The 16,706-nt window shown below is 37.5% G+C and overlaps 1 protein-coding gene across 3 annotated transcripts in view; it reads left to right on the top strand.

Moving 5' to 3' along the window:
* The window catches only part of ITPR2 (inositol 1,4,5-trisphosphate receptor type 2), a 524,960-nt gene that overhangs the window by 214,618 nt on the left and 293,636 nt on the right, over positions 1-16,706 (top strand). For all 3 annotated transcript variants that reach the window (XM_036864824.1, XM_036864825.1, XM_036864826.1), the window contains exon 26: positions 217-390. In XM_036864824.1, the coding sequence (XP_036720719.1) occupies positions 217-390 (174 nt within the window). The remainder of the gene's footprint in view (positions 1-216; positions 391-16,706) is intronic.

The following is a 16,706-nucleotide window of genomic DNA, read 5'->3' as shown; positions in this document are numbered from 1 at the left end:
TACTTTCAGGGGAATTTTCATGATCAATATACATCTAAAATATGTAAAATATATGTAAATATATGTAAAATATCCATAGATATTCTAGAAATACTAAACTTCAACTGAGGGGCAAATATGTTAAAAAGACTTGGGATTTTTGACATAAATGAAATAGGAATAAAGGAAATTCCATAAGTAAATTAAGTAAACTAAGGTTTGCAATTCTGTTTCCAGGTGCAGTTACTGGTGTCCAATCAGGACGTAGATAACTACAAACAAATCAAGGCAGACCTAGACCAGCTTCGACTAACTGTAGAAAAATCCGAGTTATGGGTTGAGAAGAGCAGCAGCTATGAGAATGGAGAAATGGGTGAAAATCAAGTAAAAGGTGGTGAAGAGCCAATTGAGGTCTGTTTTCAAGATCTATTTTGAAATAATCCAAACAATATCTTTTAAATCAGCATAAAATTTCCACTTGCCAAGTCAAATATCTGCATAAACTTGTACTTTGGTTAATTCTTGTCAATTGCTCTCACTTGTTACCTCATCTGACTACTTTTTCACTCTTTCTCCTTCCCACTGTAAATCCTATAAGCCAGGAATCAGGACAATAGGAGGGAGTGAGGTGGAGAAAAAGAGGAATAGGTCTTAAGCTGAGACCTGTACAGAGAGGGGAATTTTTGTTTCTACCATTCATGGTGGCTTTTTGTTGGCAACCTATAAAACATTCCTTTTATTATTGAATAACCTTATAAATATGTAAAAATATCCAATGGAAGGTCAATATGCTTTATTACCAACATGAAAATCCCCCAAATCTGTTTTCATCTACAGAATGGTAAGACGCTGATCATAAATCCTCTGTTATATTGGTTTTAATTTTCAGTAGGTTAATTAGTTGCTGCTTTCAGATTTTGCTAAATACTAAATGAACCATAAAAAATTTTAAGCAGTGTTTTAGTAGACTAGTGCCAACACTATAATTGATAATGTATTGAGTTTCCTAAATACCTCTCTAGTGTTTTATTTAGTTGTTATTTTATTATATTTTATTTAACATCTTTATTGGAGTATAATTGTTTTACATTGTTGTCTTAGTTGCTGCTGTATAACAAAGTGAATCAGCTATATGTATACATAATCCCCATATCCCCACCCTCTTGCATCTCCCTCCCACCATCTCTATCCCACCCCTCTAGGTGGACACAAAGCACCACGCTGATCACCCGTTGCTATGCGGCTGCTTCCCACTAGCTATCTATTTTACATTTGGTAGTGTATATATGTCCGTGACACTCTCTCACTTTGTCCCAGCTACCCTTCCCCCTCCCCATGTCCTCAAGTCCATTCTCTGCATCTGCGTCTTTATTCCTATCCTGCCCCTAGGTTCTTCAGAACCATTTTTTTTTTTTTTAGATTCCATATATAGGTGTTAGCATAAAGTATTTGTTTTTCTCTTTCTGACTTACTTCACTCTGTGTGACAGACTCTAGATCCAACCAGAGGCTGAGTAATATTCCATTGTATATATGTGCCACATCTTCTTTATCCATTCCTCTGTCGATGGACACTTAGGTTGCTTCCACATCCTGGCTATTGTAAATAGTGCTGCAGTGAACATTGTGGTACATGACTCTTTTTGAGTTATGGTTTTCTCAGGGTATATGCCCGATATTGGGACTGCAGGGACGTATGGTAGTTCTATTTTTAGTTTTTTAAGAAACCTCCATACTGTTCTCCATAGTGGCTGTATCAATTTACATTCCCACCAACCGTGCAACAGGGTTCCCTTTTCTCCACACCCTCTCCAGCATTTATCGTTTGTAGATTGTTTGATGATGGCCATTCTGACTGGTGTGAGATGATATCTCATTGTAGTTTTGATTTGCATTTCTCTAATGATTAATGATGTTGAGCATTCTTTCATGTGCTTGTTGGCAATCTGTATATCTTCTTTGGAGAAATGTCTATTTAGGTCCTCTGCCCATTTTTGTATTGGGTTGTTTGTTTTTTTGTTATTGAGCTGCATGGGCTGCTTGTAAATTTTGGAGATTAATTCTTTGTGAGTTGCTTCATTTGCAAATATTTTCTCCCATTCTGAGGGTTGTCTTTTGGTCTTGTTTATGGTTTCCTTTGCTGTGCAAAAGCTTTGAAGTTTCATTAGGTCCCATTTGTTTATTTTTGTTTGTATTTCCATTTCTCTAGGAGGTGGGTCAAAAAGGATCTTGCTGTGATTTATGTCATAGAGTGTTCTGCCTATGTTTTCCTCTAAGAGTTTGATAGTGTCTGGCCTTACATTTAGGTCTGTAATCCATTTGAGTTTATTTTTGTGTATGGTGTTAGGGAGTGTTCTAATTTCCTTCTTTTACATGTAACTGTCCAGTTTTCCCAGCACCACTTATTGAAGAGGCTGTCTTTACTCCATTGTATATTCTTGCCTCCTTTATTAAAGATAAGGTGACCATATGTGTGCAGATTTATCTCTGGGTTTTCTATCCTGTTCCATTGATCTATACTTCTGTTTTTGTGCCAGTACCATACTGTCCTGATTACTGTAGCTTTGTAGTATAGTCTGAGGTCCCGGAGCCTGATTCCTCCAGCTCCGTTTTTCTTTCTCAAGATTGCTTTGGCTATTCGAGGTCTTTTGTGTTTCCATACAAATTGTGAAATTTTCTGTTATACTTCTGTGAAAAATGCCAGTGGTAGTTTTATAAGGATTGCATTGAATCTGTCAATAGCTTTGTGTAGTATAGTCATTTTCACAATGTTGATTCTTCCCATCCAAGAACGTGGTATATCTCTCCATCTGTTGTAATCATCTTTAATTTCTTTCATCAGTGTATTATAGTTTTCTGCATACAGGTCTTTTGTCTCCCTAGGTAGGTTTATTCCTAGGTATTTTATTCTTTTGCTTGCAGTGGTAAATGGGAGTGTTTCCTTAATTTCTTTTTCAGATTTTTCATCATTAGTGTATAGGAATGCAAGAGATTTCTGTGCATTAATTTTGTATCCTGCAACTTGACCAAATTCATTGATTAGCTCTAGTAGTTTTCTGGTGGCATTTTTAGGATTCTCTATGTATAGTATCATGTCATCTGCAAACAGTGACAGTTTTACTTCTTCTTTTCCAAATTGTATTCCTTTTATTTCTTTTTCTTCTCTGATTGCCATGGCTAGGACTTCCAAAACTATGTTGAATAATAGTGGTGAGAGTGGACATCCTTGTCTTGTTCCTGATCTTAGAGGAAATGCTTTCAGGTTTTCACCACTGAGAATGATGTTGGCTGTGGGTTTGTCATATATGGCCTTTATTATGTTGAGGTAGCTTCCCTCTATGCCCACTTTCTGGAGAGTTTTTATCATAAATGTGTGTTGAATTTTGTCAAAAGCTTTTTCTGCATCTATTGAGGTGATCATATGGTTTTTATTCTTCAATTTGTTAATATGGTGTATCACATTGATTGATTTGCGTATATTGAAGGATTCTTGCATCCCTGGGATAAATCCCACTTGATCATGGTGTATGATCCTTTTAATGTGTTGTTGGATTCTGTTTGCTAGTATTTTGTTGAGGATTTTTGCATCTATATTCATCAGTGATATTGGTCTGTAGTTTTCTTTTTTTGTAGTATCTTTGTCTGGTTTTGGTATCAGGGTGATGGTGGCCTCATAGAATGAGTTTGGGAGTGTTCCTTCCTCTGCAATTTTTTGGAAGAGTTTGAGAAGGATGGGTGTTAGGTCTTCTCTAAGTGTTTGATAGAATTCACCTGTGAAGCCATCTGGTCCTGGACTTTTGTTTGTTGGAAGATTTTTAATCACAGTTTCAATTTCATTACTTGTGATTGCTCTGTTCATATTTTCTGTTTCTTCCTGGTTCAGTCTTGGAAGGTTATACCTTTCTAAGAATTTGTCCATTTCTTCCAGGTTGTCCATTTATTGGACATAGAGTTGTTTGTAGTAGTCTCTTAGGATGCTTTGTATTTCTGCAGTATCTTTTGTAACTTCTCCTTTTTCATTTCTAATTTTATTGATTTGAGTCCTCTCCCTCTTTTTCTTGATGCGTCTGGCTAATGGTTTATCCATTTTGTTTATCTTCTCAAAGACCAGGTTTTAGTTTTATTGATCTTTGCTATTGTTTTCTTTGTTTCTCTTTCATTTATTTCTGCTCTGATCTTTATGATTTCTTTCCTTCTGCTAACTTTGGGTTTTGTTTGTTCTTCTTTCTCTAGTTCCTTTAGGTGTAAGGTTAGATTGTTTATTTGAGATTTTTCTTGTTTCTTGAGGTAGGTTTGTACAGCTATAAACTTCCCTCTTGGAACTGCTTTTGCTGCATCCCATAGGTTTTGGATCGTCGTGTTTTCATTGTCATTTGTGTCTAGGTTTTTTTTGATTTCCTCTTTGATTTCTTCAGTGATCTCTTGGTTATTTAGTAACGTATTGTTTAGCCTTCATGTGTTTGTGTTTTTTACGTTTTTTTCCCTGTAATTGATTTCTAATCTCATAACGTTGTGGTCAGAAAAGATGCTTGATATGATTTCAATTTTCTTAAATTTACTGAGGCTTGATTTGTGACCTAAGATGTGATCTATCCTGGAGAATGTTCCGTGCGCACTTGAGAAGAACGTGTAATCTGCTGTTTTTGGATGGAATGTCCTATAAATATCAGTTAAATCTCTCTGGTCTATTGTGTCATTTAAAGCTTCTGTTTCGTTATTAATTTTCATTTTGGATGATCTGTCCATTGGTGTAAGTGAGGTGTTAAAAGTCCCCACTATTACTGTGTTACTGTCGATTTCCTCTTTTACAGCTGTTAGCAGTTGCCTTATGTGTTGAGGTGCTCCTATGTTGGGTGCATATATATTTATAATTGTTATATCTTCTTCATGGATTGATCCCTTGATCATTATGTAGTGTCCTTTCTTGTCTCTTGTAACATTCTTTATTTTAAAGTCTATTTTATCTGATATGAGTATAGCTACTCCAGCTTTCTTTTGATTTCCATTTGCATGGAATATCTTTTTCCATCCCCTCACTTTCCATCTGTATGTGTCACTAGGTCTGATGTGGGTTTCTTGTAGACAGCATATGTACGGGTCTTTTTTTTGAATCCATTCAGTAAGCCTGCGTCTTTTGGTTGGAGCATTTAATCCATTCACGTTTAAGGTAATTATCGATATGTATGTTCCTATGACCATTTTCTTAATTGTTTTGGGTTTGTTTTGTAGGTCCTTTTCTTCTCTTGTGTTTCTCACTTAGAGAAGTTCCTTTAGCATTTGTAGTAGAGCTGGTTTGCTGGTGCTGAATTCTCTTAGCTTTTGCTTGTCTGTAAAGCTTTTGTTTTCTCCATCGAATCTGAGTGAGATCCTTGCCGGGTAGAGTAATCTTAGTTGTAGGTTCTTCCCTTTCATCACTTTAAGTATATCATGCCACTCCCTTCTGGCTTGTAGAGTTTCTGCTGAGAAATCAGCTGTTAACCTTATGGGGATTCCCTTGTAATTTATTTGTTGTTTTTCCATTGCTGCTTTTAATATTTTTTCTTTGTATTTAAGTTTTGATAGTTTGATCAATATGTGTCTTGCCGTGTTTCTCATTGCATTTATCCTGTATGGGACTCTCTGCAGTTCCTGGACTTGACTGACTATTTCCTTTCCCATATTAGGAAAGTTTTCAACTATAATCTCTTCAAATATTTTCTCAGTCCCGTTTTTTTCCTCTTTTTCTTCTGGGACCCCTATAATTCAAATGTCCCTGTGTTTAATGTTGTCCAGAGGTCTCTGAGACTGTCCTCAATTATTTTCATTCTTTTTTCTTTATTCTGGTCTGTGGTAGTTATTTCCACTATTGTATCTTCCAGGTCACTTTTCCGTTCTTCTGCATCAGTTATTCTGCTATTGATTCCTTCTGGAGAAATTTTAATTTCAGTTATTGTGTTGTTCATCATTGTTTGTTTGCTCTTTAGTTCTGCTACGTCCTTGTTGAGTGTTTGTTGTATTTTCTCCATTCTATTTCCAAGATTTTGGAACATCTTTACTATCATTATTCTGAATTCTTTTTCAGGTAGACTGCCTATTCCCTCTTCATTCGTTTGGTCTTGTGGGTTTTACCTTGCTTCTTCATCTGCATATTTCTCTGTCTTCTCATTTTGCTCAACTCACTGTGTTTGGGGTCTCCCTTTCACAGGCTTCAGGTTCGTAGTTGCCGTTGTTTTTGGTGTCTGTTCCCAGTGGGTAAGGTAGGTTCCATGGGTTCCTGGTGGAGGGGCCTGGTGGCTGTTTTCATGGATGAGGCTGGATCCTGTCTTTCTGGTGGGCCAAGACCATGTCCAGTGGTGTGTTTTGGGGTGTCTGTGAACCTAGTATGATGTTAGGTAGCCTCTGTGGTAATGGGTAGGGTTGTGTTCCTGTCTTGCTACTTGTTTGGGATGGGGTGTCCAGCACTGTAGCTTGCTAGTTGTTGAGTGGAGCTGGGTCTTAGCATTGAGATGGAGATCTCTGGAAGAGCTCTCACCGATTGATACTACATGGATCCAGGAGGTCTCTGGTGGTCCAATGTCCTGAGCTCGGCTCTCCCACCTCAGAGGCTCAGTCCTGACACCCAAGCGGAGCACCAAGACCCTGTCACCCACACAGCTCAGAAGAAAAGGGAGAAAAAAAGGAAATAAAGAAAAATAAAATAAAATAAAGTTATTAAAATTAAAAATTAAAAAACATATTATTAAAATAAAAAATAAAAGAAGTACTTTAAACAAAAAAAGAATAGAGCAGTTGAACCAATAACAAATCCACCAATGATCACAAGCACTAAAAACTAAACTAAGATAAGCATGTAAATCAGAAAATAGTCAGTCTCATACAGCAAACCCCAAGTCTACAGTTGCTCCCAAAGTCTACCGCCTCAGTTTTGGGATGATTCGTTGTCTATTCAGGTATTCCACAGATGCAGGTACATCAAGTTGATTGTGGAGATTTAATCCACTGCTCCTGAGGCTGCTGGGAGAGATTTCCCTTTCTCTTCTTTGTTCGCACAGCTCCTGGGGTTCAGCTTTGGAATTGGCCCCGCCTCTGTGTGTACGTCTCCACCCAGACAGGATGGGGTTAAAGGAGTGGCTGATTAGGGGGCTCTGGCTCACTCAGGCTCACTGAGGAGAGAGGGGTACAGAATGTGTGGCGAGCCTGTGGTGGAAGAGGCCAGCGTGATATTGCAACAGCCTGAGGTGTGCTGTGTGTTCTCCCGGGGAAGTTGTCCCTGGGTCACGGAACCCTGGCAGTGGCAGGCTGCACAGGCTCCCGGGAGGGGATGTGTGTATAGTGACCTGTGCTTGCACACAGGCTTCTTGGTGCCTGCAGCAGCAGTGTTAGCATTCCATGCCCATCTCTGGGGTCCGAGCTGATAACAATGGCTTGCGCCCGTCTCTGGAGATGTTTAGGTGGTGCTCTGAATCCCCTCTCCTCGCGCACCCCAAAACAGTGTCCTCTTGCCTCTTAGGCAGTTCTAGACTTTCTTCCGGACTCCCGGCTAGCTGTGGCACCCTAACCCCCTTCAGGCTGTGTTCACGCAGCCAACCCCATTCCTCTCCCTGGGATCTGAGCTCCGTAGCCCGAGCCTCAGCTCCCAGGCCCCACCCGCCCCAGCGGTGAGCAGACAAGCATCTTAGGCCGGTGCGTGCTGGTCGGCAGCGATCCCCTGTGCAGGAATCTTTCTGCTTTGCCCTCTGCACCCCTGCTGCTGTGCTCTCCTCTGTGGCTCTGAAGCTTCCACTCCACCCACCCCCTGTCTCCACCAGTGAAGGGGCTTCCTAGTGTGTGGAAGCTTTTCCTCCTTCACAGCTCCCTCCCAGAGGCGCAGGTTCTGTCTGTATTCTTTTGTCTCTGTTTTTTCTTTTTTCTTTTGCCCTACCCAGGTACGTGGGGAGTTTCTTGCCTTTTGGGAAGTCTGAGATCTTCTGCCAGCATTCAGTAGGTGTTCTGTAGGAGTTGTTCCACGTGTAGATGTATTTCTGATGTATTTGTGGAGAGGAAGGTGATCTCCACGTCTTACTCCTCCGCCATCTTGAAGGTCCTCCTTAGCTCTTATTTTAATCTGCAGGATTATAAACTGTTACTATTTAGAGAGGTTTACCTACCCCGAGTCTTCTGTTTCTTGGAATACCTAAAATATTTTGTAGTGCAGGATGATGAGCAGGAGGTAATTAGTGGGAGGGGGAGGTAATTAGAGTCATCAAAATGCTAAAATGTTCCAAAGGGAAATTCAGTGGTGGGTAACTACTTTCTACTTGTCTCAGGACTAATTATCACTGATCTGCCCAACAGTTTTGACTTAATCCTTTAGGAACTTTTTCTGTGATTTTATGTTGTAAGTTAGTAGAATGTAGAATTTCTAAAGCTTTTTGTTTTTTGTTTTTTGGTTAAAGTAGAGTTCTTCCATAGCATATTTAAGAAATAAGAGAAATTTCAACATTTATTTTGTATTTGCTGTACACCGACTCTTATAGCAGACACTGTCATGCATGGTATATCTTTTAAAATGTTACAATAAACTTTGGAGATAGTTATAAAGATCACGTTTCTGAGCATGAATCAACTGAAATTCAGAAAACCCAAGGGTTTTCTCATTGTCAAGCAGCTCTGTGTGATTTTAACTCAGGTCTTTTTGATGATAAGTTCCAGGCCCTTTAATGTAAAATTGCAGTTTCTGATATAATACTTTGTTATTTAGAGATGTATCATGCTTGAGCGAAGTTAGAATACCTCTTTCTTTTACAAATACATATTTTGTAAATATTCTAGAGGATAAATGTAATGTTGCTTCCCCTTTCAGAACATTTTATTCTTTTATTTTAATAGAGAATAGGTCTAAACCTCAGGAAAATGCAGTATGCGTTTGTAAAAGTTTGCCCCCCAAAATCACCAAAGAGTAGAGGTGAGATGTTCCATGAAGGATGTTAGTCACTGGTGTGCAGTTTAAGTTCCCAGTCATGAAGGAAAGTGGAGAAAGAACCTCTTTTATAGTGTATATCAATGGCATCCTCATAGCAGTTTAATAAACAGTTTGTATTGATGGGAGAAAGAAGATGAATAAGTCATCTGAGGATAGTCATCTTATTAAAGATAAAACTACATTACATGTGGGCTATAAAACTATTTTTCTAGGGACTTCAGAGGAATACAAGTCAGTGAAGCTGAAATGTATTTATTTATTTGTTGACTTCAGGATTTATCAGTTCAGCAAATGGTAATAATTTTCGGTACTTAAAGCAGGAAGTGATTTAATACAAGGAATTAAATTTTTGAACAGTCTGGAGGAATACAGTTTAGAGGCTGCCACTGGACTATTGATTTCAGCATCAAACAATCATAGCTATGATTCAGAGGTGAAGAAGCTGCTTCGGCTACTGCCAACACTGCTGCCGCCACCACCACTGACTCATACCTTAGAAGCCTGTGGCCAGAGAATGGGACCCTCAGATCTATTGGGATTTTCTTTTCAGCCCTCATAGCCACAGGAAGATGGCCTTGAATGGATAGTGTATTAAGAGTATAGGTTTTAGAGTCTGAAGCTGTATACAGTCACTAACTGTATGTGTGACTTTGGGCAACTTATTTTATTTCTTTCAGTTTTATTTTCATTGTCTTTTCAATGGACTTAATAATGGTACTTAGCTCATACGATTACTGTGAAGATTAAATGAGCAACCTCTGTGCATGTGGTGTGTCAGTTAATATGGCTTCAGTGGGAAAATATAAACAACAAGGTGACATGTTATCTACCAACAAGTCAAGAAGTGAGGCTCCAGTTTTAATTAGTTTATTGTCTCAATGCAGTCATCATGGACCAGTGGCCTTACTTCTGAGACTGATCTTTCTCATGGTTGCATCACGACAGCAGCATCCTAGACATCACAACACTGTTAGAAAAGAATATCTGTGCTTTTCTAAGTCTCCTGTTTAGGAGCAAGTAAACCTTTCCCAGGCACCCCTTAGTAGATTCTATCTCATGTCTCCTTGGCCAAAGCAGGACCACATGTTTACCTCTAAACCAATGGACTATAAGATTAGCTTAGACTAAATAAAAGATGCTCTGCAGGCTAGGATACTCTCCCCCGAGTTACGTGGGGGAAGGATAAACGAAATCAAAATCTGCTGGCAAGAAGGAAGAAAGGACGTCGGTGTCTGCCAAAAGTCCACAGTCAGTGAATGCTTGTTATAATTATTATTGGTTTTCATGTGCAACACAGTGTGCTGTTTACTGTGATGCATATAGAATTATGAAATCTTAAAAGATACTTGTTAAATTAAAATATACCTGTAGGGTTATCAAGTCTATTTCCTATGTAGTATTTGTTCTCTCTCTAAATAGCTCACCTAAGTGAGATATTTCTTAAAATAAAACAAACTTCTGTGATGGGAAATTCAGTACCTCCTGAGGTAGAACATTCTGTTGAAATGAATGTATAGCTAGCTTAAGAAATAGAATAGTACCAATAAGAAGTCTCTGTGGTCCATCCCTATATCCCAGAGGAAACCATTATCATGAGTTTATGTTAATAATTTCCTTGCTTTTCTTAATTGTTTTACCATGTACATCTATATTTTTAAAACATTTAACAAAATGAAAAGTATTTCACTTAGTCTGTTTTAGATATGTTTTGTCCTCCATCTTTGTTGTTGTATAGCAGTGACTTATTCATTTTCTCTAATATACATTATTACATTTTATGCACATGTTTATCTAGTAAACTGTTGATGGACATTTTTTGTTCTTTACAGTTCTAATGTTTTAAAAGAAAATTTGCTACCAAAAGGAGCTTAAAAAACTTTTTAATGTCACCTGATGCACATGTTTAAGCATCCCTTCAGGATATATATTTAGGTGTTAATATCTGGTATGTTTACCTTTACCAAATAATGCCAGTTGTTTTCCAAAGACCAAATGATACTCCCTCCAGGGTATATAAGAGTTTCTGTGGTTCCCCATCCTGATGACTACTAGTTTTCTTACTTTTCCATTTTTGATAATTGGGTGTGTTTGGTATATTATCCCTATTGTGATTTTCATTTTGCTGGATTATTATGAGGTTGAGCATGTTTTTGTATGTTTATTGGACATTTCACTTCCTCTTCCAGTTTAGATAAGCTAAATTCTGTGTGGGCAGGTAGTTAGGTCCTACCAATTCATGTATAGCTACCTAAGGTTAAAAATATTTTTGACATAAAGTCATGGTGATGCTATAATTCAAACTTGAACACTATCTTTTCATCTATTATTTCTTTTTTTCTTGCTTTACTGTGTTGGTAAGATTTTCCAGTACAGTGGTGAATAGATGTGGTGATAATGGGTATACTTGTTTTGCTTCTGATTTTAAAGGGAATAATTTTAATATTTCACTATTGAATATAGTTTTATGGTACTTTTGTTTTTTTGTAGATACCTTTTACCAATTGAGGAAATTCCCTTCTGTTTTTCATTTGCTAATTTTTACTATGGTTGTTGACTTCTATTAAATGCAGTTTATGCATCTATCAAGATTGTTATTTTTCTTTATAATCTGCTAATTTTAATAACATGAATCATAAATAGAGCTGCTACCATAGTAACCTTGCATTTTAGAATAAGTGTATCTTGGTGATATTTTTTACAGTACTACATCCAGTTTGCTAGTATTTTGTTCAGGATTTTACATCTTTGTTGTCAGTGAGGTTGGCCTCTAATTTTCCTTTCTTGTACTGTTCCTGTCAATTGTTGGTATCAAGGTTAAACTAATTCTGTAACAAAGTGAGTTACACAGTCTTTCCCTTTCTTTGTCTCTTCTGTGAATGTTTGGTAGAACTTTTCTAAATCTGCCTGGGCCTTGAATTTAGTTTGTGGGAAGACTTTAACTAGTAATTAATTTTTAAAGGTTATAAATTCATTAAAATTTTCTATTTGGAGTCAACTTGTATATTTTTCTGGCTATATACTTTAGTTTTCAAATTTATTCATCTTATTTCATTATCTTTTTTTAAAAATAAATTTATTTATTTATTTTTGGCTGCATTGTGTCTTCTTTGCTGCGTGCAGGCTTTCTCTAGTTGCAGTGAGCTGGGGCTACTCTTGGTTATGGTGTGCGGGCTTCTCATTGCGGTGGCTTCTCGTTGCAGAGCACAGGCTCAAGGCATGCAGGCTTCAGTAGATGTGGCGCACGGGCTTAGTTGCTCCACGGCATGTGCGATCTTCCCGGAGCAGGGATCAAACTTGTGTCTCCTACATTGACAGGCGGACTCCTGACCACTGCGCCACCAGGGAAGTCCCTCATTATCTTTTAAAATATCTGCTATATCTGTAGCTCATACCCCTTTTTCATTCTCTTCTTCTTTTTCCCTTTAGATTTCACACTTTGTGTTGTACAAGTCTATGGATTTTGACAAATGCATAATGTCAGATACAATCTCGCCAGAGCTGGATATACTTTATTCATCCGTTTAACAAATCTATTTTTGGCTTTGTTGAGCTCCTGGGTTTGTTTGCTATTTCATTATATTTATCCTACTGTACTATAGCCTTTTATGTTGACGTACTTTTCAGACTTTTAAAAAATTTAATGATATAATTTCCTTCTAAGGAGCTGCATCCCACGGATTTTGACAAATGGTATTTTTATTGTTGTTCAATATTAGATATTTAAATAATTTCATTATGATTTCTTCTTTGGTCCAGTATAGTTTCTTGGAAATGAGTTTTTAAATTTCCAAATGCATTCTCAAAATTTGCCCTTTTTTTGGTTATTGAATTCTTAATTAACTTGTAGCAAGAGAATGTGGTTATGATGATATCAGTTATCCAAAATTTATTGAGACTTAATTTTTGTTCTATTATATCTTCAGGTTTTAGAAATATTTATTGTGGGCTCAAGAAGAATGTGAATGCATGTAGGGTTCCTTATATGTGATTAGTAAATCTAGTTTATTGTATTTAAATCATCTATCTAATCACAAATATTTTTGTTTTCTTGATGTATCAAAAATTGAGAGAGATTTGTTGACATTTCCCACTATAATGGTAGGTTTATCAGTTTCCCCTATAGTTCTATTAATCTCTATATGTTTTAAGGCTTTTTTATTAGCTGCCTATAAATTTAAAATTATTTTTAACTGGAAACAAAAACCTTTTATCAGTTGAGAGTTATTTTCTCCCACTTCTGATGATATTTTTCCATGTTTCTGGCTGCCGTTGCTACTGTTGAGAAGTTTGCTGTGTGTTGAATAGTGGTGCTTTAATTCTGATTTTAAAACTGACTAAATGTTTGTTAAACCTTATTATTGCCTCCATATCTATTAGTTTCCTTTTTATATTTTCCATACCTGTGACTTTATGCTGAATTTGAATAATTTCTTAGAGTCGTCTGAGTCGCTCTTCAGGCATGTCTTATTTGCAGTTCACTTTACCTCTTGACTTTTAATTTCAGCCATTATACTTTTTCACACCTGCAATTTGACTAAATAAATCTTCTTGGTCATTTTTGATCATCTTTTGTTGCTTGCTAATTTTTGTGATTCCATATGGCTATTTTATAGCCTGTATGTAATACTAATTCCATATTTCATTATATATTTGGTCATCTTTGATTATGAGCTCATATCTTTTATTAATAGACTTTGTTTTTAGAGCAGTTTTAGGTTTAGAGAAAAATTGCACAGAAAGTACAATGCCCTTATATCCTCTCCTCCCCTCCCTTCAGTTTTCTATTATTAACATCTTACATTAATTAATGTGGTACATTTGTTGCAATTGATGAGCCAGTATTGATACATTATTATTAACTGAAGTTCATAATTTACTTTAGGTTTTGCTGTTTGTGTTGTATGATTCTGTGGGTTTTGACAAATGTGTAATGCTATGTACAGTATCATATAGAATAGTTTCATTGCCCTAAAATTCCTCTCTGCTCCACCTATTTGTGCCTCTCTTGTGAATCCCTGAGCCCCTGGGAACCCCTGAGGAACCCCTGATCTTTTTACTGTCTTATGTATAGTTTTGCCTTCTCCAGAATATAGGTAGAATCGTACCGTATATAGCTTTCTCAGACTGGCTTCTTTCATTTAGCAATATGCATTTGAGGTTTTTCTATGTCCTTTTGTAAATCACTAGCACATTTCTTTTTATCGCTAAATAATACTCCATTGTCTGGATGTACTACAGTTTGTTTCTCCTAATTCACCTATTGAAAGACCTCTTGATTGTTTCCAGTTTGGGGCCATTATGAGTAAAGCTGCTGTAAACATTCGGGTGTAGGTTTTTTTTTTTTTTTGAGCTCATATCTTTAGGATTTAGGCTTTGGGGGTTGAAAGACGGTATGTTTTCCTCCTTAGAGTATTTGTGATTACCTTGGCCTATGGCCAGGGGGCGCTGTGAGCCTGAGACCACATTGCTCCCTTCCCACACACGGGTCTAAAGGCAGGAGTCTCGGCTTTAGCTCCCCAGACTTGACACTTGCTTAGAGCTGGCTTGTCTTTCTGGGTTGCAGACCTAGTACTACTGGCATTTGCCTTCAGGGAAACTTACCATGTTGCCCTGAAGCTTGGAACTCTGATCTGGTTTCAGGTTACTTTTTTTCCATTGTAGATGGTGGGTGGGGTCTTTCAGAGTTGTCCTTCATTTCCAGTGAGCCCAGAAATGTACTTAAAATAGGTTCTGTATCTAGGATCTAGTGGTTTTCAAATAGGAAGGCCATTTGCAGTTTTAAGTGTGCTATTCTTGCAGAAGTCCTTGGGAATGTGTTTACTTAGATAGTTAGTAATTAAAAAAATGTATTATGGACTTAAATTCTTTGGAATATGTGAATTCTTCTGAAGTTTGTGTTTAATCCAGAGAAGATTTCATTTGCCTCATAGAGACACTTTGAGATACGACATTTTGTAAACATGTTAGACAAAGTTTTTGGCTTGGAACTTCTGGAGCCCTTTTATTAGTGGGAATTCTATCCCCAAATCTTGAGTGAAAGTGGGCTTGTCTTTGTATATAGGAGCTCAAGAGAGTTTTCTCCCTTTTTTGGCTTTAACCAAGCCAAGCCAAGACAGGTACCCCTTTGTTCTTCTATGGGCCACGTTTTTCCCTGGCTCGTCACTGTGGGTGTCTCCTTTAGGTATTCCTGGTCCTGAGGCAGGTTTCTGGTCAGACCTTCCATCTTCCTTGGGATTCAGGCTTTGCTTCTTTTCTGTTGTGTGTGTGTGAGACAAGTTAAAACTCAGTTGTTGGTTATCAGCTTGGGCTGATGCCCTCAGGGCCAACAAATGAGTCCATGCTTGATTACTGCTTGGAAATTTCATGTATTTTTCTGGTTTCTGGCCTCCATTTGCTTCCTTCTTTTTACTAAAAAGAGATAGTTTAAATATTTTATCTATCACTTCTGAATGTTGTGTAGTCAGAGGGGTTCCTCTGCACTTCTACTTCAACATTTTCTATTTTTGACAGTTCTTAAAAGTAGAAAACTATTTTGAGCTCATATATTTATCCTTGTAATGTCTGTTTACTGATGTTAGTATTGAGGCAATGTGGACTATATCTGAACCTACTCTACTTGATTTGCTGTCATTTTTCTCCAGAGAACAACCCTTCTTTTGAATATTCTGCTTAAAGTACAATTTCATCCCTTCACCATCATGCTTCCTTACCTTTGTACACACCTGAATTTCTCATTTCCCTTCTGAAAGTTTGATATCTAGAATCAAATCTAATATTTGAGCTATGGCTCTTGTCCTCAAAGAACGAACACACAGATTAACACACATAAACCAGCATGACAAATGTATGAGTGAATATTGAACTGTTGTAGCACAGAAAAGGGAGAGGTCAGTGCGGGCCTGACTACTTGGAGAAGGCTTCAGTGTTTTGAAAGATTGGGAGGATTTCGTTAGTTAGTGATTCAAGAATAGTCACGAGAGAAGCAGAAATTCAACAGGTATAAGTGATTGGTATTTGAAGTGGCTGGGAAATTGGGAGCCTTTGAAGATTTGATGGTTCAGCACAAGAGACTAAAGGAGGGGCCCAATTAAGAGCCTCTTGCCCAAATTCAGGTGTGAGGTTAGGTAAGCATGAACTAGGGAAGCAGCAGGAGAAACGTATACAAGTAGGTGCATTGAGAAGCCAGGAAACCGGTACATGTATAATAGATTAACATAAGGAGAAAAAGTGAGAAACTACAAAGTTACTAACTTGTACACAGCCAAATAATCTACATGATACAATGAACCAACTGCCAGAGATAGTGACAGTTTATTGTAAACAGGATGAAATATATCACACTATCAATGGAAACAGCCAGTAGCAGGCAGCATGTACTCTGGCAGGCCAATCAGATAATAATCCTTTGTTGTTTAGTAAATCTTTACAAAGGCTCTAAACACAGGATGATTGGCATTGTTTTAAAACAGCTCATAATGGTCTTTGTGCCTGCTTAGATATCAGAAGAGCAAATAGCATTAAAGTAAGTCTTCATTTTAGTAATCAGACATGTTTCCCATAACATAAAAGTGGTTTTTTCCCTCAGTGGTAAACTCTGTGTGCTTGGGGCAATAGATGTGAATTGATAATCCATTTACTAACACTAACAAATCTCAGCAGAAGCCAAAATTATCCCATTAATGGAAGTTGATCTCGTATAAGCAGGGGGAGGTTGGGGTGGATTTGGTCTTCTAGTAAGCCCATTGCGTCCCTAGTACCTATGAACTTTATTACCTAGTATATCTTAC

Source organism: Balaenoptera musculus, chromosome 10 (genome assembly GCF_009873245.2).
Source record: "Balaenoptera musculus isolate JJ_BM4_2016_0621 chromosome 10, mBalMus1.pri.v3, whole genome shotgun sequence".
In the NCBI taxonomy this organism is placed as follows: domain Eukaryota; kingdom Metazoa; phylum Chordata; class Mammalia; order Artiodactyla; family Balaenopteridae; genus Balaenoptera; species Balaenoptera musculus.
This window is presented reverse-complemented; position numbering and strand designations above follow the sequence as displayed.